The 24010-nt window shown below is 52.1% G+C and overlaps 5 protein-coding genes across 5 annotated transcripts; 1 reads left to right on the top strand and 4 right to left on the bottom strand.

Annotated features, from left to right (window-relative positions):
- Positions 1-2502: 2502 nt before the first annotated feature.
- Positions 2503-4037, top strand: CTHT_0008250 (putative transcription factor; the record flags this gene model as incomplete). The annotated part of the gene is made up of 2 exons (XM_006691292.1): positions 2503-2688; positions 2826-4037. 2 exons carry the CDS (start codon positions 2503-2505, stop codon positions 4035-4037), a joined length of 1398 nt encoding a protein of 465 aa, XP_006691355.1.
- A 4414-nt stretch (positions 4038-8451) lies between these two features.
- Positions 8452-10324, bottom strand: CTHT_0008240 (uncharacterized protein; the record flags this gene model as incomplete). The annotated part of the gene is made up of 2 exons (XM_006691291.1): positions 8452-10206; positions 10274-10324. 2 exons carry the CDS (start codon positions 10322-10324, stop codon positions 8452-8454), a joined length of 1806 nt encoding a protein of 601 aa, XP_006691354.1.
- Positions 10325-14874: 4550 nt separating this feature from the next.
- CTHT_0008230 (uncharacterized protein) lies at positions 14875-16872 on the bottom strand (the record flags this gene model as incomplete). The annotated part of the gene is made up of 1 exon (XM_006691290.1): positions 14875-16872. One exon carries the CDS (start codon positions 16870-16872, stop codon positions 14875-14877), a length of 1998 nt encoding a protein of 665 aa, XP_006691353.1.
- Positions 16873-17585: 713 nt separating this feature from the next.
- On the bottom strand, positions 17586-20893 carry CTHT_0008220 (uncharacterized protein; the record flags this gene model as incomplete). The annotated part of the gene is made up of 6 exons (XM_006691289.1): positions 17586-18045; positions 18112-18495; positions 19092-19830; positions 19880-19920; positions 19980-20812; positions 20876-20893. 6 exons carry the CDS (start codon positions 20891-20893, stop codon positions 17586-17588), a joined length of 2475 nt encoding a protein of 824 aa, XP_006691352.1.
- Positions 20894-21939: 1046 nt separating this feature from the next.
- Positions 21940-24002, bottom strand: CTHT_0008210 (uncharacterized protein; the record flags this gene model as incomplete). Its single annotated transcript, XM_006691288.1, has 6 exons — positions 21940-22275; positions 22341-22838; positions 22895-23152; positions 23214-23585; positions 23654-23880; positions 23960-24002. 6 exons carry the CDS (start codon positions 24000-24002, stop codon positions 21940-21942), a joined length of 1734 nt encoding a protein of 577 aa, XP_006691351.1.
- Between the last annotated feature and the right edge of the window lie 8 nt (positions 24003-24010).

Here is a 24010-nt window from a genome sequence, read left to right as displayed (position 1 = left end):
ACATCCATGATCCTACTGACCTGGGCCTGACTAACGCAATCCGCCTACGATAGTGTCTGCACGCTGCGTTGCTGCTTGTTCAAGCTTTGCTGGCTCCGGCGAATCAAACCTCTGGTGTCGATATCTGGACGCATCGCTTCTTTACAATTCCATGATACTCCTGTGCACGAAGTTGCAGTTGTTCATGTGTGAGAGAGCGAGACTACCTACCGGCAGTCCGTATGGGGGGAGTGTGCCCGGCTGCGGCAATCTGTCCCTTAACAGATCGCTGCAGCTGTCGTTGCTCGCGTGTTTGATAGGCGTTGATGCCAAGGCGAGGTGTAGTGGGTCTGTGTCGTCACGTTCGGTTCAACGCTTCTAGCTGGGGTCGCCGCCCCAAAGTTCTTTCTCCCCTGTCGTCGGGGGTTCGGCAACCGGGGCCGGGGCCATTGATGAAGCCGACCGATTGTCTGCGACTGATGTCCTCTCAACAAAGCAGATTTGCTTCGTAACCAGACAGCAGTCGGTCGGTCAGTCGGTTGTGCCTGGACGACTAGAGATGATCTGCTCTTTACAAAATGAAGGATCGAGTCGAGACCGAGATCAAGATCTGCCTCTTGCCATGAAAAGAGTGGCGTTTTGGCAAGGAGCACCTGGAGAACCCGGAGAGCGGCTTACTCAGCCGGCCCTCGGCGCTTGGCTCGCGTAGACGCCGACGGCCGTCCTGCGGGACGACAGGTACATACCTCCAGGGGACTCCACAAACCGGCCGTTATCGCACCCCATCGCTTTCACAAATTTTTTGTCCTCCGTCTTCCTTCGACGCCCGCGTATCCTCGTCCCCAGTTTCTCCTTTATTCTGTAACAGAAATTTTTCCAGGAATGAAAAGTCCAACAGTTTCATGCTGCGACGACCGTATTATTTAGGCTCCTGGGACCCAATTGGGCGATGTCCTCTGCGGTTTACTGTGGACACAGACGGCCGACCGCGTTTGCTGAGTGGCAGTGGCCATGGCCATAGATAGTTTGGTTGTGTTGAGCTCATCCTGATGTAAGTAATGTAAAAGTAAGCTGACAGCAGCGACAGCCTGCAAACGTGACCGGGGTGCAGGTAGTTTTGCCGGTGCAAATGGTACCTATGTACTTCGTACCTACCTTAACGCAAACTCGCCCGCGGCCTTGACAGTGATGAACGAACGAAGAGGTGAGCTGCGTGCGAGCGACAGCCAGAGGCTCTCCTAATATTCCCGGCCACTGCGCTCGCTAGCTCGCTCGCACGCTCTCCGCGTGGTCAACACACTCACACGCTGTAAGTTCACCATTCGGCGTCCTACAGCTCGGGGACCATGGCGGATCAGAGACCGCAGCGAGAGCCCGAGAATGAGGGAGCAAGTGGCTCAGGGGCCCACCTTTGTGGGTTTGCTCGTCGCCTTTTGTGGCATCGACAATTCAAGCCACGCCCACGAGCCCAGGCAACCAGGACTTCTGCTAGGCTCAAGTTTGTTGTCGACGTACAAAGTAGTTTCCGCGGATCCACTGGGTTTAGACCCACCAGGTACGGCTATCGTGATGGATACACAGTATCCCAGCGGCTGATAGGCCAAAGAGCAGCGACGCCTCAGGCATCGCTTGTGGGCGCGTGCTCGGACATAACGAATAGGCCGACTCTTGATGCTCCGTAAGTAGGTACGTACATCTGCACAGATCAACAACGACGCTGATATGCGGGTCTAGGAGGTAGGTGTCGACTGCTAAAACACCACCGTACCAACAAGAGTTACGAGAGCAAAGAAGCAGTGTAAAAGCCACAATCAGAGCCCAATTGCGCCTCTCCGTCTCCCACCCAAGCCATAACAGGGCAGCTCCTACTACTATTATGGATGGGACTCGTCTCATGGCATTTTCGATGTCGTCAATCCCCACCCACTCATCCAGGTCCCGTTCCCCAAGGTTCCCAACTCACGCCCCATGGTCCCCCTCGCAACGAATCCTGACCCCATGCTCCATAGACTCCCTGTCGGTGTGGTCCCTTTTTGCGTCGTGGCCCGGTCGTCTGAACGGCAGAACATGATGGACCACACACGCACCCTCTGCAATATGTACGTACCTAGCCGCACGTAGTGTATCCTGCCGTTTCCAGCCCACCTGGACAGCCCTGCTCGCAGCGTTCCATTCCCGTATTACAAATCCCTGTCCTCGCTAATACTCGCGTTCTTACTCATTGAGGGGAGGGGGGGGGGGGGAAAAACACGTTTCGTCGGTATACTTATACACTGCGATCCAGCCATCCTTCCTAGCCAAGCTTCTTTTGCTCTAAGATCCGTTTTGGTTAACCTGCCGTTTCTCATTTCTCTTCTCCTGTCACCTTATACACACACATACACACACAATCGACCTTACCTTGTCACACCACCTCTTTGATGGGCATCGAGTCTCTTACACCAGCATCTAGACCCAGTCTCTAAGGCGCAGAACTCTCCTCTCGCTGACCAGCTTTCCGCCCTCCCTCTTTGCCTGCCTACCATGGACAGTATTCCCACGCCGCCAAGCGAGGACATGACCACAAAGACATCATCAATGAAACGATCACACAACATGTCCAAGACAGTCAAGCCAGTCCATCGGGGGTCGAAGAGGACGAGCCATCCTCCTTCTCCTCTCCAAGAAACAAGACCCGTAACACACCACACCGATGGCAGACACAAGAGAGTATGGAAGGCTTGTGAGAGGTGTCGGTCCAAAAAGACAAAGGTACCAAGCTACATACCTAGACAACCCTTGGAATGATATGATGTGATCGACAACTGGCCGATGATCATTTTCCCGCTGACATGGACCACGACTAGTGCAATGGAGAGTTTCCCTGCAAGAAATGCATAGACGACTGCCAAATTTGCACTGCAGGAACTCGGAAGAAAACCGAGTACAAGCAAATACCGCGGGGTTACGCAGAGGTGCTGGAGAACTCGCAGTTCGCCCTGGTGGCGACCATCCACAAGCTCTATGCTATGGTTCGCAATGGACAGCCCTGGGAGCTGGGCGAGCCCGGGCTCAATGACCGCGACCAGCCCATCGTCCACAACATCGCCCAGATGCTCGGCTGCATTCGCCCCAACAATGACATGGACCTTCCCCCTCACACCGTCTTTCCTGAGGATGAGGCTGGCATGGCCGAGCTGGCACGACAGCTGGAAGAGCAGCAAAAGAAGAAGGAGGCGCAGGCCGCGTCCGCTACGAGTGCCGAAAACGGCAACACCACCAATATGCAATCCATGACTTCCGTTCCCGCTTCCAACGGCCAGGAAACGCAATCTACCAGCACGACGGCCAGCGCTCTCATCAACAGCACTGCCTTCTATGATCATCCAGATCGTGCTAGCTCCTCTGCTGCTTCCGACCTAGATCAGTCCGATTTCGACCTTGACGATTACGACTACCGCAAAGCCGCATTCGGTACCGGCACCTCCAGCACTCTGAGCATGTCGCCAGCGAGCCTATGCTACGACCAGTTCGATATGAACCCCCAGTCTCGATCACATCCGCAGTCGCCCGATCCACAATTTTCTCCCCATACCAATGCCTTGGGTTTCCCTCCTACTCCTACAGGGTGGCAACAACAACAACAACAACAACAGCAGCAGCAGCAGCAGCAGCAGCAGAGGTTACAACAGCAACAGCAACAACAACAACAACAACAACAACAACAACAACAACAACAACAACAACAACAACAACAACAACAACAACAACAACAACACCAATATCCCTCCGGAGCGACAGCCTTCCTGTCGACGATGACCATGCTCACCCAGACTCAAATGCACCAACAGCAGGCGCAGACGCAGCAGTGCGGAATTGCCGCTGCAATGGGAATGGGGCTGGGTGGTATCAGCGGCATTGGCCTGCTGGACTCTGCGGCCACGTACGGCGGCCTGATCAAGGCCGACCAGGGCTCTGCCGATGCGCTGCCATCTGAGGTGATGCTGGGCAGCGGCGACCCAATGATTTTCTCGGGCCCCGGGATATATGAAGCAGATGTGGTGGGGATGCAGTTCTGAGATTATTACCCATGAAAAGGGGGTGTGATGTGCTTGAAAAGCGTGTATGTACATTGGTTCGCGGCAAACATACAAAAGGGAGGGAGGGGGGGGGAGAGGGGGGGGAGAGTGGCGTGGTTTTCATTTTGGGTAAACACGGCACGCTTATCATCTTATCATGGTTTCTGGCATTGGGGAGGAGTTTTATTGCTTCAATACGGCGCAATGAAGGGGATGCATGGACTTTTGACTGGGCTGGGTTGGGTTTACACATACACACAGGGCACATGCGCATAGACTAGCCGTATTTTATATGGCCTTGCCTCAAGACAAACTTGATTTAAACAAGGGTCTCGATTCTCGTCCATTCTGGTATTGACCATATGTGACTGGTTGAGTTATACGAGAAAGACAGAAGAAGTACGTAATCACATGTGCAGGTCCGGGCACATGCGGGGTCATAGTGGCAGTGAAGTCGGTAGGATTATAGACTGGGGGCTTGGATTCAGGGGTTTTTGGACTTTCTGGTCTCATTACCCGGGCTGATATGGTGCTAAATCTTCAAATCCTATCTCCTCGCGGTAGAGTACGTGCTTGACACCTGATCTCCCCCCTTATCATCTATAGAGCGCCTGATTTTCCTTTTATACGGAGATGGGTTCCCTCGTGCAGTGTTTCATGGGCCAGGGTAAACTCCATGATGCGGCTCGGTCACGCAGGTATCACAACATTTTGCTGTATCGTGTTTACATCTAGATCTACCGGGGCAGTACTCATGGGAGATGTCAATGTGATCACCGACCGATCGGCATCATCTATCTGGCTTTGACATATCAACTAGAGAGTCAGTGGAAGAAACAGCCCTTGGATAGCTCTTATCGTCAGTAAATATAGTTATTTGCTGCGGTGCTGACCGTCACGCCGATGGCAATGGCGCCGAAAAGTTCCCAAGACCAAGGGATTGGGTACCTGTCAAGTTCGCAATCGAGTGTGTCGTACCGTGAGGAATTATCAGGCAATTGCCAACACGGTTTTGCTGCTGAAGATACAAAGCCTCACAACAACCATGGACACCACCACCTCCTTCTTATGTAAATCCATAGCTGAGCCACGTTCAACCGGCCCGAACCTGCTCGGTGTCTAAACAGAACCGCAGGATAAAAGAGCACAAGTTCCTCTCACAACCACGGGCCAAGGTACCATCCGTATTCCGTATCCCGGATCCTTCCCAAGGAGGAAAGCGACGCAATGTGCTCGTCATGCCGCGCTTGCAAAGCCACATCCATCACAACATCAGGCCGAGTCTCTTAGGCTTGGTGTCGAAAGGGTGCTCTCTTCATTACTGGCACATGGAAGCGAGATAAGGACAAAGACTAGTAGAATCAGGACACATGCTATTTGTTTTCCTGCAGGTAGCGAATTCCATCCTAATACCAAGGAGCATATCTCAGCCACGGCATACGTCGACACAATCAGCATCAGAATTTCGCTGGTATTTGTCATTTTACACGCTGTCGGACTTCACGTCGCTCCGAGCTCCGGCCTGTTTGCAAGTTTCTACGTTTCTTGTTTGCCAGGGGCAGATGAACAAGGCGCCCACCAGCTCCACTTCCCACGGACCAGTCAGGGCTAAACGTAGGCCTGTTAGCACGTTCAGGGTGCTCAGCCTTGCAACTCCTGAAAAAAAAAAATCGCGCCAGCCCCAGAATGTCGCAATTTTCGAGTCATCGCAGTTGCAGTACATGGATTGCTTGTTTTCATGCTGATTGAGACCGAAATACAACCAACCTCTTTTTTCGTTGAGTACAGCACCAGCTAACCAAAATGTGAAAGAGTGTGAAGCGGTGCTGTTAAGGTTGTGTCCGTTCCATCCCCACAGACTCCACAATTTCTGGATTTCTAGGCATTTTCTTTGCGTCTTGGCACTGCAACGTCTCGATCTTGGCGGCATGCAGCTGGGCATCGGCCAATCAACTCGAACCATGAGGGCTTCCGAAGAGCTCGCGCTGTTGAAACCCCCCCCCCTTTTAAAAAAAAACCGGGCTTCGAGAAGCATCAAGAAAAGCCACCGGGCGTTGAGCTTAAGATCTTGTTGAAAACAAAAGTATTGCGATGTTTCGGAAGCAGGTACGGATTAGGTGGCAGCTCTGCTATCTTGATGGAAGGCTTGGACGAGAACCATTCAAGCCGGCAATGTGAACTGGCAAGTGAACTGGGAGCATCTGATGGATCATGGATAGCAGGTTGGCATTCTGGTTTCACCGACGGATTACGGCGGCAACAAAAGCCCGACGTGGACGCGGGGTTAAAATGTCATGTACTATCATGTACCGGCGAAGACTGCCGTCTTGGTGTCGTGTTCCGACCAGCCGGCCAAAAAAGCCCCATCTCAAATCGCGGAACTTTCCGTTCGACAAAACATCGGCGCGGTTGACCAAGTTCCAATAAGGGCGAATCGCAGCCACATCTCATGTCGCCTTTCAGGATCGGTGATGAGTGAGCGTTTGGTCAGACACGGAATGGTTTTCTTTTTCTTTTTTTGATTAGTAACATGCCCGGTTTCCATTGGCAGTGCTGGACAGACAGAGAGGCAATTGGTACGAATCCGAGAGCGCATGCGAACATAAGACGCAGCAAAATGCGTTGCGTTCAGTGACCGTTCGCTCGCCGTCAACGCCAATCGCGAAGAGGGGAAATACGTCAGCCTGCACTCCATGGATCCACGTAGTGAGTGGATAGGGCTTGTCGACGAGTTCTCGAAGATAACAACCCCTCGTTTTTGGAACCCCACTTGCGTTGGAGTCCTTTTGATCCGCGGAAAGTCTCCATCAAAACCATGCAACGGGCACCAGAAGCCGAGAAGCGAACGTGCGGGAAATCCATAGAAAATTTTGTCCTGGGCTCCTGGCCCGGTGATATCTGGCCCTGCTGTTGAATGACCAACTGCTAAGGTACCTATGAGAAACGAGTTTAGGTGTCCGCTAAGCCGGGTCTCGACTGAAGGGACCGGTCCGCGGTCCGTCGCCTGCCGAACATGACGATAAGAAAACCCCTGAGCATCACATTCACCTCAAGAAGCAAGTAAGGAGCCAAGCCTTGGCCAAGTCTCCCAGGACTGCGCCAAACGCCCGTCTGATGTTGGTGGGGGAGTGAGTGCCCACACCTTGAGAGTCCTGTGAGCTCCAGCCTGATAATCCAGGTTGGAGAGATATCTTCGGTCGTCGCAAAGCCCAAGAGCTCCGGCCGTGTTGCTTGTGTTGTTATTGGTAAGCCTATGTAGCGAACGACAATGGAAGCTGCTCTTGCACGATCTTCATCATTTCTTTGATCAAGAACCCACAAGCGCGCGTGGAAAACAAGTGCTGCTCTGGCCTGAGAACTTGGGATTGAGTAGAGATAGACAAATTCTACTTGTGGCTCCGGGGGGATGAGGCAATCGGAGTTTCTCAACAGAGATCTTGAAGTAGCCCTAGAGCATGCGCAATCTCCTAAGGAAAACCCTGGGCAACAGGACAATTGTCATAAATCTCCAAGCCCATGCCTCGCAGGTTTTGAAATGACGAATTCATGCTTACTTTTCTCCGCATCTTTGTGTCTTAAGGTGTCAAGAGTTTTTCATCACTTCAGGAATGGCAATCCGTCCACCAACGGAGTGATGTATGCATGCAACACTTTTGTTAAGTGAAATCGTGCATAATGGCTTGGCTTTAGGTTCGTCCTTCTTGACTGCCTCTCAACTCTTGTGGCTCAATAGGTAGATTCTGGCAAGACGCTTGCTAGTACATGGAACCGAAGCCGCAGATCTCAGACCCGAGAGTCGATAATACTGTCTAAGCCAATGAGAAATAATGCTCTCGACTCCGGCACATCCAAAGAGATATCTGATAAAGAGCAGTATACGCCGTACAATGAATGTAGGTTGAGGTTTCTTAACCAGGGACGCAGTGTAAGCCGTGACAGGATAAGATGTTGGAAGGTTGGGATTCACTTTAATACCAAGCTATGACCTCATAGACTTACGATAAGTACAAGTGCTACTTTCACGTGTTGTGTTCAAAGCATCGTCAGGTATTATCAAGAAGCTTGTTTGGCATGTCCCAAGGACGCCCCAATTGCTGGAGGGCACTAAGAGGGGGGTATATTACCATTACTTATGTACATACAAGCTGCCCCCCCGACGAAATGCTACCCAACCATGACCAACATTACGCTTGAAAGCACAGCTTCAATAGTAAGTACGACTACATTGACCCTCCTCCTCTTAATTACACAGGTGACCTCAACCTTATGCATATTTGAATCACCGCAGTCAAGGATCCACCCATAAAAGGAATGTGATACAAGCACAAGATACACGTGATAAAAAGGAAAAGAAAATTATGAAATGACTGTTCGTCGCTTCACCACACATCGTCTACATCCAATCATCTCTCCTTTACAGAGCAAAGACGGCCATGGCCGCAACGGCAGCGGCCATGCCGAAGCTAGCACCGACGCGCTCGCCAGCTCCGACGAAGACGGGAGCAGTGGTGGTCGGGAAGAGGGCACCGGTGCCCGTGGCCGAGCTGGTCGGGATGCCGAAGGTAGTAGTAGTAGTGGGCTCGGGGACGACCGGAGCATCGCTGGTGATAGGAACAAGGTCGACGTTACCAGCCGGGGCGGTGGTGAAGTCGACCTGCGGGACAGTGAGCGAGGTCGAAACAGTAACGGTAGTTGACGAGCTCGGGATGGTGCTGCCGGCCTCATCGGTGCAAGGCACGACGGTGGTGATGTCGACGACGATGGTAGTATAGACAGGAACGACTGTCGGGGTGGCAGTGACGGTGATGTAGGAGGTGACGGTGGCATCGGTAGCGATGGCCGGGTTCTCGGGAGCCCACTTGCCGCAGATGCCCTGGAAGAAGGTGACGGCCTCGGAGATGATCTCGTCGGTCTTGCCGTGAGCATAGAAGCACTCATAGACGTTCTTGACGAACTCGGCATTGGGGCAGTAGCACTCGGCGTCAGTGTTGTCGGCGCAGCTAACCAGGTACAAGAAGGTGTTGAGGCAGGACGGGACGAGCTCGGGGACCGGGACGGTCTCGACCGGCTTGACCGAGCTGGTAGTGAAGGTCGGGCTGACACTAGAAGAAGCCTCGGAGGTGGCGACAGGGATATTGCTGCTAACGACCGTCGTCAGGGTCTCGGTGACGGGGCAAACAGTGGTCGAGATGGCAATAGTGACGACGGTAGTAGTGACCGAGGGAGTGCCGGCCGGGCAGCTCGTAACGGTAGGCTCGCACTGAGTGATGGTCTTGGTCTCCGTGGTGAAGATGGTCGAGGTGGTCTGGTAGCTGGTGGTAATAGTCTCGGTAGTCACGACAGCGCTGGTCGCAGGAGTCTCGGGAGACTCGGTGCTGGTAGTGGTCTCCTCGGCCGAGGTAGTAGCAGGAACGTCGCTGGAGCTGGAGCTGGTCTCATCCGCCGAAGTGGTGCTGCTGGTCTCATCCGCAGGAGAGGCGCTAGTGGTTTCCTCGGCAGGCGGGGTAATGGCCGGAACGTCACCAGTGCTGGTGCTGCTCTCCTCAGGAGTGGCAGTGGTCTCAGCTGGAGGAACGATCACAGACGACTGGGTAGTCGTAGTAGTGACCGGCGGGGGAGTGGCGGTAGTGCGAGTCTTGGGAGGAAGAGTGCTGGTGGGAGTGTTGCAGTCGAAGGAGATGGTGGGAACCTTGATGCTGCACGTCGGCTTCGGCTTGTCCTTCTGAGGAGGAACAATGATGGTGACATTCTTGGCACCACCGCACTGCTTGTTGACGACCTTGGTACCGGACTTCTTGCAGGGGGCGCGCTGCTTGCAGACAGAGCCATCAGGCATGTCGTAGTGGAACTCGAGGTCGATATCGAACTCGGGCTTCACGACGATGTGGCCCAGAGAAAACTTGTCAATATTGGGACCGCAGCCAAAGGAGGGCGAGTTCTTCTTATCAGAGCTGCAGACACCGCCGATGACCTTCCTGCCGGTGCGGACAGCGAAGCGGCCACGCTGCTCGATCTCGTCCTCGCACTTCCAGCCACGGAAGTTGAAGTCGTTGTAATTGAAAAACTCGCCAATGTTGAGATCAGCGAAGTCGAAGCCCTTGAACTGGTTCGGCAGACACTTGTTATCCGTGTTGGCCGGGCAGCTGAAGGGAGGGGCAAAGATGGGGAACTATGAGAAATAGTCAGCATCGTGTATCAATCAACCCCTGATTGAGGGGAAGGGGATGAAAACTTACAGTCGCCTGGGCGCCGGCGGCGAGCGCCAGGAGGGGAACGACGTTCTTCATCTTGGCTGTTGCTGTTTACTCAGGTTTGGGAGAAAGGTTGCTGTTGTTGGTTCCAAGCGGGATGTTGTAACGACTGACTAGCGAAGACAAGCAGTGGTGTGTCGTATATATATATATATATATATATATATATATAGGCGACCTTGCGCCTTTCACGTTCAAAACACAGTTAGTTGGTTGTCAATGAGAGACTGGACAATGGACGACAAGAAAGAAACGAACAAGGCAAAGAAAGCGAATGACTTTGCCTCAACCAGGTATTGCAGCGACACAGATCGAAGACAGGAAGAGAGTCCCTGGAGTACAACAACCAAGGAAGGACGATGACGAACGAGAGGACAAAACAGAGAGAGCGGGTAGGAGGAGCATTTGCTCATATACCCGGGTCTCACGTTCAGGACGAGTAGGTTTTTGGAGCCCGAGCCCCTAGAAGCACCTAGCTTGTCGACTTGCCCAGGGTGGGGGGGGGAGTACACATAGGACTGGCCGACTGAGTGCAGGGAGGGGGTGAGTTGTGCGGGTGTGAGACAAAGACATAGGGTCACGGAGTAGGTCATCAGCGTCCCCATCTCGATTCCCCGTTCTCTCCATCACGAACAAAGTCAACAACAAGGGAGCAGCTAACAGGCTTGAGATCTTGTTGTCTGTGCCCCTGCAATGTTTCCCTGCCGCAGGGCCATCCAATGAGAGGAATGTTTTGGCGATCGTGATGCTGCTTACAGCAAAGCTTAACACTTTAGCAGCAGCACTGAGCCATCGATCGACAGGCAAAGAGCATGTATTGTACATAGCGTAAAGACGACGTTCATCAGGACATACTCCAGCTCCTGGAACAGAACCAGCAGTCCATGTTACCCTGAGGTGGAGAGTGATTGTAACATGGCGGTCCCACAGTTCGACTGACGTCGAGGGGAGCCCGAATCGGCATCATAAACGAGGAGCCAGGCTCGCCAGACCTGTCCGGGCCAAACAGGGGTTGGTTAGGTGGCGCGCGGTTCCAACACAGACGCATCTCTTGGCGCGCAGACGGTTGGCTGGCGGCGTCCCGATCAAAGACTGCCGACAGGGCATGTCTCGTCAGAACCTGAGCACAGGGGACCAACTTGGAGAAGCGCCAGCCTGTCGTCGGGGAGGACTCCAGGCAAGTCGCCGCGCAGAACAGGCGATTGACAGCAGAACAGCAAGGAATAGGGAGAGGCACAACAGGGATGCTGGGAGATTGTCGTCCCGCATTGCCTACGGCCTCTGGCATCTCTTTGGTATCGGCGACCTCTGGGCTTTGGCTTTTCCCTGCGCTTGTCGAATGCCATAGCGCAGCTTTGAAACGGCTGGGTGGCATTGCACAGCCACGCCGGCCACGCTACTGCAGGTACAGGGAAGACAGCGCGAGCGATCCCCAGCAGTCCCAGTGACCCTAGTGCCTGTAGCCGGTTGCGGGGAGCCCGGTCAACACCGGCAAGAAAGTCGCGAGGATGATCTTCGACCATGCTTCCAGCGTTCCATCCGCTATATTGGCGCCAAGCTCGAGCGTTTTGACCATCGATGTCCTTTGCAGGAACTTCGCTTTTTCGATTCCTTTTTGTTTCCCACCGCAACGCTGGCGAACTCGCTTGGGACACAGACAACGGACGAACTGCTCGATCCAGAGCATGGGGAGCGTAGCGAGCATAGGGAGCCTGCTGTGAGTAGCACTCGCCTTCCCCGCGCTCGTTGGGAGCGCGGGGAGGGGGGGGGGGCCAAGCCATCAATGCTCCCACGAGTTGCAACCCGGGAACCGCGCTTCCGCAGGGACACAAACATGTTCATGCCAATGTCGTGATGGAGGTGATGCAAATTGTGCACAGATTAATCCGCAGGTACACCAAGAGCCCTTCTGCTGGTAGACGAGAGGGGCGCAAAATCTCCGATTTGTTTGTTTTTTTTTTTTTTCGTCCGATGGGTAACCCGGCAATGGGGTTAGCCACGCCACTGGAGATGTCCTATGTTTCACCTAGAGTGTGGATCTTTGCTAAACTGGCATGTCGAATTGGCTGTCTCCAACCGCTCGAGTTTCAAGTTTTTGTCTCGAGACTTGAGACCCTCATCGACCTTCTTTGTGGGTGTATTTACTATGTGCAGTACATACACACACCTACAGAGACATGTACGTTATGGAAGATAGTTAGAAAGAGTGGTGATCGGGGGCGACGTCCGACTCGCATTGAATCTTAGATTGCTCTCTCACTTGATGACAATATCTGGTTAAGTTCAAGCAATATCACTGATGCCAGCTGTGAACAGCCATTCCTGGCCATCAACCGATGATTCTAAATCCACTGTGAGGACATTGGGACAGCCGGACATCGCCGCACCTTGTCCTCATTGATGAAGTCTGGCTGATACTGTGGATGTGTCCCATGGATTAACCTGTCTTCAGCGATAGCCTAGCAACCATCACTAGCAATCAACCAGATGATAGAATCCATTCATGTGCACACGGCGTTACTCAATGGTTCAAAGTGGAAATCAAAATGCTGTGGCGTAAAAATGCCAGCAACCGGTGTGGTTCTTCGCGCGCGCGCCCTGGGCCTCCTTCCAAGGTTCTTGAGCCCCACCTAGTGCCAATTTTAGCGAACCTCGGCAGGGAAACCCACGGTTTTCCCAGGTTCACTTGCCCACGCTCCGTGGCGCACCAGCCGCCACGAGGCAGGGGGCGAATCGCTGACCTCTCGACTTCAACCTTTCCAGGTTCCCGGTCAGCTCTCCCAGCTTCCAGCAGATGAGCTGCTCCAGCTACCAGCCCCAGCGGCGATCGCTGCCCGAACCTGCAGCCGCCCTGCCCCACTGCTGCTGACATGTTTCACAACGCTGCTGTTAAAGACTGTCAGACCGAGGTGGGAGATGCTGCGTGTAGCCGCTGGTCTTAAAACATCTGCATTTTTTTTTGCTAAGTTTCTGTGAACTAAAGCTCTCAAATGCACATGTTACAGCCACTGTTCCCTTTTAGCCCAGAACCTCTAAGAGAGATCTGACCGTCGTTCCTACTGCGTTCAGCAAATGACTCCGTTGATCGCGTGATGCTACTCTCCAGGCATAAACACACAGTGCTCTTCTGCTTTTGCCACTGCGCTGGCGTCCCAAGCCGGCAAAGCAACCGAGCAAAACCTGGCCAGCTGCCAGTTGGAGCCCCGCCAACCCCAACCCCACATGCTTTCAGGGGCTTCAACTTTGCCTGTTTCAGATCAGTGATGCGACTGCTCACGGACCCGTTACCACTTTCTTCTTGTTTCGAGTCGCTCGTATCGCGAATCTGCGACAACACCGACAGTTGTCCCGGCAGTTTGTTTCCCCACCGACACCACTCGCATCATGCCTCTTTCGACCTGTCAACTGACGCTGATGATGAGATGGAAGCTGATAGTCGTAAAATGATGGTACTGATGCTGGTGTGCGGTTGTTTCGTTTTGCCACTAATTTCTTGAGATTGTGGATTATCACGTTGATTTGGAAAATGGTGACCGTCTGCTTGAAGAACCGGGGACTGATGACATGCAGAAATCCAAGCTGCTTTCCAGAAGCATGGCGGTGAAGTGTTTATTATTGCTGGGAAAGCCTGCAGTTCCGTCATCATCCCTTCCGTCCGTCAAGCATAACCGCGACAGTTGCATGGCGGCAGCAGACGGTACCGACATCACAGGTAGTGTACAGAGTAATATTGCCACCGAGTCCTGATGCCATAGACAACCCTGAACTGGAGAGCTCTCGAGTTTTCTATCTTCTTTTTCTTTTCTTTTCTTTTCTTTTCATTTTTTTTTTTACTAAGTGAAAGTTCATGGACATCATCATCAGAACAAGCCCAGTACCACATTACGATGTGCACTATAAAACGGAGCTCATTCAGCATCGTCTGCTGTTTAAGTGTTTTTTTTCTGGGCCTTATCTACGAAATGGGCACCTAGGGTGAGAGTCCGTCCTCTCTAGCCACCTCTACGACCCGGCCTACATGCGGTTTTGTAATATTCCCCACAATGTGGAAGCGGATGTGGCACAGCCAGCAGCACATCAACATGGGAAATCTTGGGTCTGGCCGCTCCGCGTGGTACAGCAGCCCAGTTTTGGCCAATATTACATACTCCATCTATATAATAAGTGGCTGCGAACCATAAAGGCCACTCAGAACGATAAGATTTGTTCTTTCCTGGTGTATTAGACAGCAACCCCGCAGAGGCCGTACGAGCTTTATTTCCCTCAGATTTGACTTTACGCCGGCTTTGTCGACCCAATCCAGCACAATTTCTTTGTGAACCCTCGGCGAGAAGACCTAGTTAGGGGACAGCCAGCTCTTTCGCTACATAAAACATCCTGGGAGGTGGTGACGGGCTGCTTTGCCGATCATTTTGTTCTGCACTTGTGTTCTGCACTTCTCTTTCTGGCAGGCATCAAATTATACTTCGATCGAACGGCTCGTGTAGCTCATAATTTATCGTGATGATCTGTGTTAAGCATAATCAAAGGTATCTATATCGAAGACATCGTCCGTAAGCCGTAGCAGAGGTATTACACTACTATCTTCATCCACCCCTCCCTGCCATCTGCATCCTCCGTATCCTCTCCTCTGCTGCACGGGCTCTCCGTTCCCTCTCCAGCTTCAGCCTCTGTTCGGGCGTCAGGCCCCTTGCCTCCTCCAGTCTCTTCTCTTCTGCCGTCTTCGGCGCTCCTGCGTTCAGCAAAGACCCTCCGCTCTTCTTCCCCTTCTCGGTGCCGTTATTCTTCCTACTGGCCTCTTCGGCCCTTAACCTCTCCTCTTCCCGTCTCCTCCGCTCAGCTTCCTCCTTCTCCTTCTCTGCCCTCTCCCTCTCTGCCCTTCTCTCTGCTTCTTCCTTGGTGATTGGGGGTGGTACCTTCGCCTTTTCCCAATCCCACGCCTGTTCACCAAGTTCGGATCGTGCGACCCGGAAAGCATCACGCGTTGCTCGGTCTCCGGCCAACTCGAATGGGGTCTTGCCCTCGGCACTGAGTACCGTCGGGTCGGCAGGCTGCGGCTTAGCCCGTGTAAGCAGGCCTGTGACAATGGCTGGCGAGTTCAGAGAAGCGGCAAGATGCAGAGGCGTTGGTGCATGGTGGTTTTGTTGGGTCTCTGGGGGATAGAAGCGGAAGTCTGCAGGAAGGTTGTTGTTTGAGAGATAGGACAGGAGAGCAGGCAGCTTAGAGCGGCGGATAAGGGCTTGGAGTTGGTTTGTGTGGAAGAGCGCTGTTTCTTGCTCTTCGGTGAGTTTGGGTGGTGATGGTTTTGGGGGTTTGGGCTCGGGTTTAGCTTTGGAGTCCTCCGCTGGTGGAAGCGCAGCAGGCTCAGGCAAGATTTCACGGACTTTGAGCCGAGTGAGCTCAATGAAGGAGCGCATAAGCTCGTTCTGGGTAGCGCGGCGAGTGTTGAAGGGGAAGCCCCTAATGCGTGGGTCATTTGCACGCAGCACTTGATTCTCATAAGGTCCAAACAGAGTTCGCCTATTCGTAGAGCCCGTGGCCCGGATGAAGAGGAGATCGGCCGTGTCAATCAAGGCCTTCCAGTCCTTGAGCAGGTTGCGCACATCCTCCGTCAGTGCCTGCTCGTTGTACCTACGGAGGGACGAGCCGGCCGAGTGAGCAGGCCCCTTGGCGTTGTCATTTGCCGACTGAGAACCCCCCTGTTTCCGTCTGGTTGTATACCTGTGGAAGGTCTTATGTGCTAGAACAACCGCTTCCCTGTTAAGAGGGCCTGAGCTAGAGCCGTGCTTGCTGTGTTTAGGAGAGAGGCAGACCACCATGGCAGCGAAATGCCCGCCACCAATCATGCAGAGGAAGATATGTCTGCCGTTATATGTAGGAGGCACATTTACGCCCTCCTTAGACTGTTTTGGCATAGATATTGGCGGCAATTGTCTCGTTTTGATGGCGTCAACAATGGCGTCTTCTTTTTCCAACTCTTGAGGGGTGAACATGGCCTTGTATATGCCGTAATAAGTGTTCTCTGGCAGAGTCGGCGAGCTGAACCACAAAAGCGGCGACTTCCCGGCCCCCACTCTTTTTCTCTTCGCAGACTGCTCGTCGTCCCGATCAGGAGGGTTACGGTTGTCTGTCAACGAGATTTGTTTTCGAAGCAGTGCCGATAATGCAGTTTCCCGGCGAGATGTGGCCTCCTCTTCATCATCGGACTCCGGGGTGTCAGAACCTGAAATGCTCAGGTCTAGCTCTTCTACCAGCTTTTCGAACTCGGCTTCAGAGACAGGTTTCAGGCCATTCATCTTCTGCTTCAGATTGTAATGGTGGAAATCGCTCTTGAGGTGACCCTTCTGCTCCTCAACTGTGGCGAATGACAGATTGCATAGTGAGCAAGACTGGGAGCCAAGGACGTTATCCTGGCTGGCCAATTTGGCCGAAGCCTGGTCTTTCGAGGCTGTCGCGTCGTCGCCGTCGTCTACATTCGCAAGCCCCGCATCATCAGTCTTTAGGGTCAGGGAATTGAGCACCTCTGGCGGGAGATCATAGAGGTACAAAGGCCGCCGCAATAACTCATCCTGCTTCTTGTCCATAACGGCAGCGTCGTGTCATCGACTGCTGTTTGACTGCCCTTTGTGACGTGGTGGTTCAGACCGGAAAATAGTCACACTCAGCAAGAATGGTTGGAAATTGGCGGGGCCTTCTTATCGCGGTCATCGATAAGAGCATCTCGCGCTATGCGTCATCGGTAAGCCCGGCTGAGCCCTAACCCTGATATAACGACTTACCCAAAACCGCCATCCGGAACGCGACTGCTCATTTGCCATCGATCCTGGAGCAAAGCCTGCAACAAAAGACTAGCATAGGAGATTACAATGGCTGTGCGCTATTTCTATTTTATATTTGTAATTCTAGGTAGATACCTGGATACGTGCCTTCTCATGGCTAGCCTGCCCTGGGCGCGGTGATATCGGTCTGCACCTTGTTTTGGCTTGTTTGCTGGGCAGCTACTTGACCTGAAATAGCTTTCGCTGATGGAAAATAGGTAGGGAAGTTTTGGAAGCCTTACCTGTATTTTGCGCTAATATAGTTGATACTTTGAGCTGTTAACTGTAGGGAAAGTGGTATCCAATTAGAGTAAGCCTGTTCAGAAAACTTGAGGATGCTTGTTTTCAGTTTGTCCTCATTGTTTTCATGCTCTGATTTCTCCACACCACATTCATCTGCCGACTCGTTTGAGGTGATGAAAAGCGGCTTGGGAGTTGCGATTCCTAGATCACATGCTCTCTGCGTGTGGCAGTGCGGTTTATAGCGCCCCAAAACACTTCTCAATCCACCCATCGAGGTCGAAATCGAGGAAGCTCGATTCGTCCATGTCATTACCTTCGTCGTTCGAAGAGTCTATCTTTGAAGAAATAAGCGCCGCGTGGAGGGTTACCTGACTGGTGTCCTTGGAGCGCAAATGGGTATCCTCCAGCCAGAGGGTTATGTACTCTTCTTGCGCCTCTTCGTCGTCCGGGAACCTGTCCAGGAATTTTAGAGCTCTCTTGAAAAGCTTCCGGTTTCGATGAATAATCAAGGAGTCGGTGGCCTTTTTGAGCGCCGGCGCTCGTGGTCTTTGGTTCGTCGTTGGCTCGATATCTGACCCCTGGGTTAGCTGGCCTGGAGGCGAACCAGGGGCAAGCGAGCTGATTCTCACCTGGCTTTTCGACAGAGCATTCCTGAAAATGGTAGTAAAGCGGGCGAGGTAATGTTCGTCTGTAGATCTGCATTTAGCGACTGTCAGTATCTGAACTGGCATAGCCTCATGAACTGAGCCGTAGTAGCTAGACCTAGCAGCCACCTCCTCGATCTTGTCTTCATCCTGAGGAAACTCCCGGGGAATGGCTCCGCAGAGTTTCCATAGTGTTGGGAGGTGCACCTGAGGGCTCTGTTTGGAATAAAAATAGTCCAAATTCTCAGGACTGGCACTTCGACTCCCCAAGCGGCTAGCCAGCTTCGACATCTCGTACTGTTCTGCCCAATCCAGAGTCATATCTCTCACCATCTCAAGCCTGCTAATCCACTGACCCAGTGTTTCTCCTTCCTGCCGAGGAAGCACCTCTCCAAGAGCAACCAACTCGCCACGAGGTCGCCTGCGCTCCTGGTAGATGCTGGTTGTTGTCTCCTTGAAAAATATTTGATTGGGGTGGATAAACTCGGTAGGGACGGGACCCCTGTAGCCTCGACAGGCCCAATATTTAAGAATGAAGTCGACAGTGATAGTATCAAACCAGCAGTAGAAAGAGCAGCAAGGGGGGCAGAATCCATAGACCAGCTCGGTTGATGACTCCTCACTGCATAAACCCATGTCCCTCTTCTCCTTTTGCCCCTTACATTTCTGTAACCCTTTGTCGATGGTATGTGCACATACCGTGAAAATCTTTCTCTCGATGTGGCACATTTTTTCAGGTAGAGAAGGGTATATATATACTCTACCCTTGGGGCTTAGAGAGAAAGGACTGCTGGGGGTAAGAAAGGTAGCCAAGAAATGGGCAGCGGATTTAGGCCTGGAGGGTTGTTTATCGGCTACGTACTGACGGGGGCGATAGCCATTTTAACCATTAAGCCTTGCGTGATGGGAATCAATTGCATTGTCTTGATCCTTGACAGTTCCATTGAATAAGTCTCAAGGTACAAAGACGGACCGGAGGTGACTCGTAACAAAGCAATTACTTATACATTTTTATGTAGTCGCCAGCGCCTGTTCTTGTTTCAAGCCATCCAGGAGAGTCGAGGAACAGGCTCGAGTGCCCACAATCAACACACAGACCGATGGATGCCTTCTTCCATTCTCTTCTTCTCAACCCCCTCCACTTTGTCCCTCCTGTGTTTTTGCCTTCTGTGTTCTTTATCCTTCTCTTGTACCTCCTCCCTCCTCTCTCTCTGCTCTTTTAACACTGACAAATCGACCTCATCTCGTTCCATCAGCATCTCTGTAACCTGTACAATATCTGTGATCAACCGGTCAAGCATATCAAGGCTCATGTTGACGCGCACCACGACCCTCAGGATTTCTGTGGAATTCACATTGGGGGGTAGTGCATAGTTGGGAATGATCCATTGGCGCGCCCGTAACAACAACGAAATTGTTTCCTGTTGAATGTGAGGGAATTGACGGCGGAAGTCATCAGTTAGGCGGAATGACACCACAGGAAGACCAGCAACGTAAGAAGCTGATGTTTCTCCTCCCTTTGGTTCTCTTTTTCCTTGAACTGGACGATGGATATCGCTGACACAGGTGTACCATCCCGTCTCTTCCAAGCTCTTGGACAGCATTCGGGCATTGGCCAGGCAATTCTCCATGGCTTCGCGATAGCCATCGAACCCGAGATGGATAAAATTATAATACTGCACTACCACCTGGGCGCCAGGCCGCGAGAAGTTAAGGGTGAACGACTCCTCCGTGCCGCCCAGGTAATGGAGCTTGAATATGAGGTCCTGTGGCAGATACGCTTCATCACGCCAGATAATCCAGCCCAGTCCTGCGGTCACCAGACCGTACTTATGACCTGAAGCAAGGTGTCAGTGTGGTTCTGCAAATGCTAGATCAACTCTCACCAGAGGTGTTGATGGAGTGGACGCGTGGAATTTCAAAGTTCCTGTCCCTTCGCATTAGTGATGCAAACTTTGAGCAAACATGTTGAGCTGTGACGCTCACCACTTAGCTCCACCTGCCCCAGCAAAGGTAAAGGGGGCCACGAACCCCCCGCTGGCAGCATCAACATGAATCGGGATATCGATCCCAGTGTTCTTCTGATACTCGTCTAGCACTTGTGCGACCTCCTCTACAGGCTCGTAGTGCCCGGTGTACGTGCTTCCCAAGATGACAAACACCCCAATGGTGTTTTCATCCACATTTTCACGTACCAGCTCTGGGTCCAGGCGATACTTGCTCTTCGCTGATACTGGTAGTATCCTCGCCTCGACGTCGAAGTATCTCGCAAACTTTTCCAGTGCAACCTGTGCATTGGCCCCCATGATAATGTTCGGTCGGCTTGCATCTTTCCCCTGCTCCCTGCGACGTTGCTGCCAACTACGCTTCATGGCCAGTCCGCCCAAATGTATGGCTTCGGATGAGCCTACAGTTGGAGAGCCGACAGCCTTCTCGCCCTTCTGAACACCCCAGAGGTGGGCCAAAATGCTAACACAACGTTTGCTAAGATCCAGGAGTGCAGGATACTCGTCGTTGTCAGCGAGATTCTTGTTAGCATTGGCACTCAGGAGGCTTTTAGCATTATCCTCCAAGTAGGTGTTAACAAAACTGGCCAGGTTCAGATTTGGACGGCCATCTAGATCAAGCTCATCCTTGAGCATCTGGTACACTGTGTCACCAGGGGTGCCGTGCTGCGGGATCCTGTATTTGGGGATGTCACGCCTGCTGGCATACGGTGTAGAAAATGGAGTGAGATGAGAAGATCCAGGTATTGCTTGAGCAATTAATGGGCCCGTATCTTCATGCTGTAGATGGTGTATGATGTCCTCGGGATTGACCTGATCCACAATCAGATACCCTCATGCATGGGAGGTACATTGATACAGTCGGTGGTTACTAACATGTCTAGCAAGTGACATGGTCGTTTGGGTTGAGCAGTTTGAAATCTCTGATGTTGAAAGCAATTCGAGATATTTGTAACTGACACAGTAGGCAGTACGGGCTGCTCTTTCAGAAGTTTTGTCGTTGTGGCTTTTGGTTGTACTGGCTGGCTACAAACCAAAGCCAGGTCTCCCACCAACTCCTCTTTGGTGATGACATCATAGGTGATCTGTTCATTGTTGGATACTTGGTGACCAGCGGACTTTGACTTGAAGGTCCATTGGTTCCAAGCGATGGAAGCCACAAAACTTTGTGACAGTATCAGAAAAGGGCGGCTGATTTGACAGTGAAGCACTCCTGTCAGTGCCTCCTCAGGATCCCGGCAGAACCACATTAAGCTTTGAGACAAGCCTGTCAAACCTGCATGCCTTTTGACATCGCGTTTGTGCAAAGCTAGGTTTGAAGCAATTCCGCTAACTTAAAAAAACCTCTACAGCTTAACACATACTCAAAAACCACGTAGTACCAAATGGGCAATGATATTTTGCAGCCCTTGCATGTAATAATAGCCCTTCCTTGCCTCGACCCACAGCGAGCCGATGGAAATGAAGGGAAAAGAATTCCCACAAGGGAGAGATGTTCCAGAAATTCCCCAGCCGGCCGAAGCCAACAGGGAGCGGTCAAGGGTATAGTTTGCAATTAGCAAAAACGCGATCTCGGACGAATCCTCACTGATACGCGTAATACCCCTGCACTGGGATGGGGAAAAAAAGAAGAGAAGAAGAGTAAGATGCTGGCAGAACTGTGAGACATTTATACTGGAATCTTAGTGGTCCGTGCACGTTTGCATTCTGCAAATGCCTGCACGTGATACTATAGGTCACGTGCAGATCGCTGTGGTAACAGTAGATTGATGAACTCCAGATGATAATGGGAAGCTACAAAATTTCTATGTATATGATCATCTATGGTCATGATGAATACAGCCGGCAACTCAATGCCCTTACAGAATGTTTTTCACACATTGAATAATCAAAACCATGCCGAATAAACCGCTTAACCAATCCCTTGACACCATCACAAGCTACAGCTTAGCCCCCTTAGCCCGCCGAGCCTCCTTCTCCCGATCACGCAACAACCGGCGCAGGATCTTGCCGCTGGGGCTCTTTGGAATGACGTCTAAAAACTCAACACCACCCTTGAGCCACTTGTAGTGTGCTTTGTGCTTCTGGACGTGCCGCACAATCTCGGACGCAATCTCCTCCTCCCTCTTCTGTGCTGCAAGTGATGGGGGAGTAACAACAAATGCCTTAGGCACCTCACCATCACGCTCATCTGGAATGGCGATAACAGCGCAATCATCAACGTAAGGGTGTGTGAGTAAGTGAGCCTCCAGTTCAGCGGGGGCAACTTGGTGACCCTAGTTGTTGCATTAATTCATCATGTCTTGGCTCGTTTGAGAGAGTGAAGGAAGAGTGGCCTTACCTTGACCTTGATGAGCTCTTTGAGGCGGTCTACGATTGTGATATGTTCATATCCCTGTGGAGACTTGGTGACAATGACCTCATCACCCGTCCGCAGCCATCTTCCATCCTCGTCCCAAATGAAGGTTTCAGCGGTTGCCTTTTCATTGTTAAGGTATCCAAGTGTAACAGACGGTGACTGCACCAGCAGTTCGCCTGGCTTGCCATACTCTGTGATTTCTTTGCCATCGAAATCAATCACTTTGACCCTTATGCCAGGCAGAAGAGAGCCGGACGTTCCCTGAACGATATCATGCTCGCTCGATGAGCAAACCACAGGCGCGGACTCAGTCAGACCATATCCCTGGCCAACATGCCAGTTGGGAAACACGCGGAGCAGGTCTTCAGCGGTTTCCTTTCCAAGAGGTGCAGCTCCCGTAAACAACAACCTGACACTGCTCAAATCATATTTCTTAAGGAGGTCTTGGTTGCTCAACATTCGGATAACGATGGGAGGAACCTGGATGATTGTTATTAGCACCGAGGATCGTTGGCTGTGTTGCTGGCTCAACTTACCACAGGGAGATAGTTGATTTTGAATCGCTCGATAGTTTGAAGGTACTCATTGAGGTCGAACTTTGGCAACACAATGACTTCATCACCGCGCCAGATGGCAACATGACCAACAACAGTCAGCCCATAGATATGGCTCAAGGGCAGCAGTCCGAGTGTCACTTGGGTCTCGACTCCAAACTTTTTGCGGCCCACGTCCTCAAAGATGCGGAGCTGCATTGTATTGGCAATGACATTGCAGTGAGAGATCATAACGGCTTTCTGGCACTCTTGGTTAGCAGCAGTTCGTCCACTTTGCTAATCAGCCGGAAAGAGAACTTACCGGCAGACCCGAGGTACCACTCGAGTAGCAGAGATACGCCACCTGCCGGGCACCTTGCCCCTTAATCCAACGCAGCGGCTCGAGATCAGGCACAGTGCGACCTAGCTCAATTAAGTCTTCAAGGGTCTTGAAGCCGGGCTTCTTTGTATGTGACTGATTGGGCAGCTCCATCAAGAAAATTTTGTCCTGGGGAATGCCCACAGCCTTAGCAGCCTTCAGCGCAGTCTCGAGAACAGGGCTGCACGTAAAGATAGCCTTTGCCCCAGAGGACCTAAGCTGGTATGCCAGCTCCTCATCTGAATATGCGACATTGGCTGGTGTGCAAATACCGTTCAGGCGATGGATGGCATGGGTCACACCAATGTAATCGATCTGGGAGGAAAAGCAGTGAGCAAGATTCTAATTTGCTTGATTTTGAAGAGAACGGGCGCTTTACTTACTGTGTTGAATGAGAAGATGGCAATGACCTTATCCCAGGGCGAGTCGGCATTGGGCTCCCATCCCATAATCTTAGACAATGCTTTGGCTACGAGATCGGATCTCTCCCAAGACTGGGCTAGGGTGAATGTTTTGCCTGTAAGGCCGCAGGTGAAGGGGTTCCGGCTCTTTGCAACAGGATAGCGGCCATAGATTTCATTTCTCATGAACTCGCCGATAGTTACTGAATCTGGGGGGTCTACCTTGGTGTAAGTCTGGTGGATCTTGGAAAATAAGACAATCACTTAAGGTTTTTTCATGCAGCATACCGAAAGGCAACTTGGGAACCCATGGGGGAGGATAAAACACCATTTTGCCAA

Source organism: Thermochaetoides thermophila (genome assembly GCF_000221225.1).
Source record: "Thermochaetoides thermophila DSM 1495 unplaced genomic scaffold scf7180000011812, whole genome shotgun sequence".
In the NCBI taxonomy this organism is placed as follows: Eukaryota; Fungi; Ascomycota; class Sordariomycetes; order Sordariales; family Chaetomiaceae; genus Thermochaetoides; species Thermochaetoides thermophila.
Note: the sequence above shows the minus strand (reverse complement) of the source record. Positions and strands in the feature narration are given on the sequence as shown.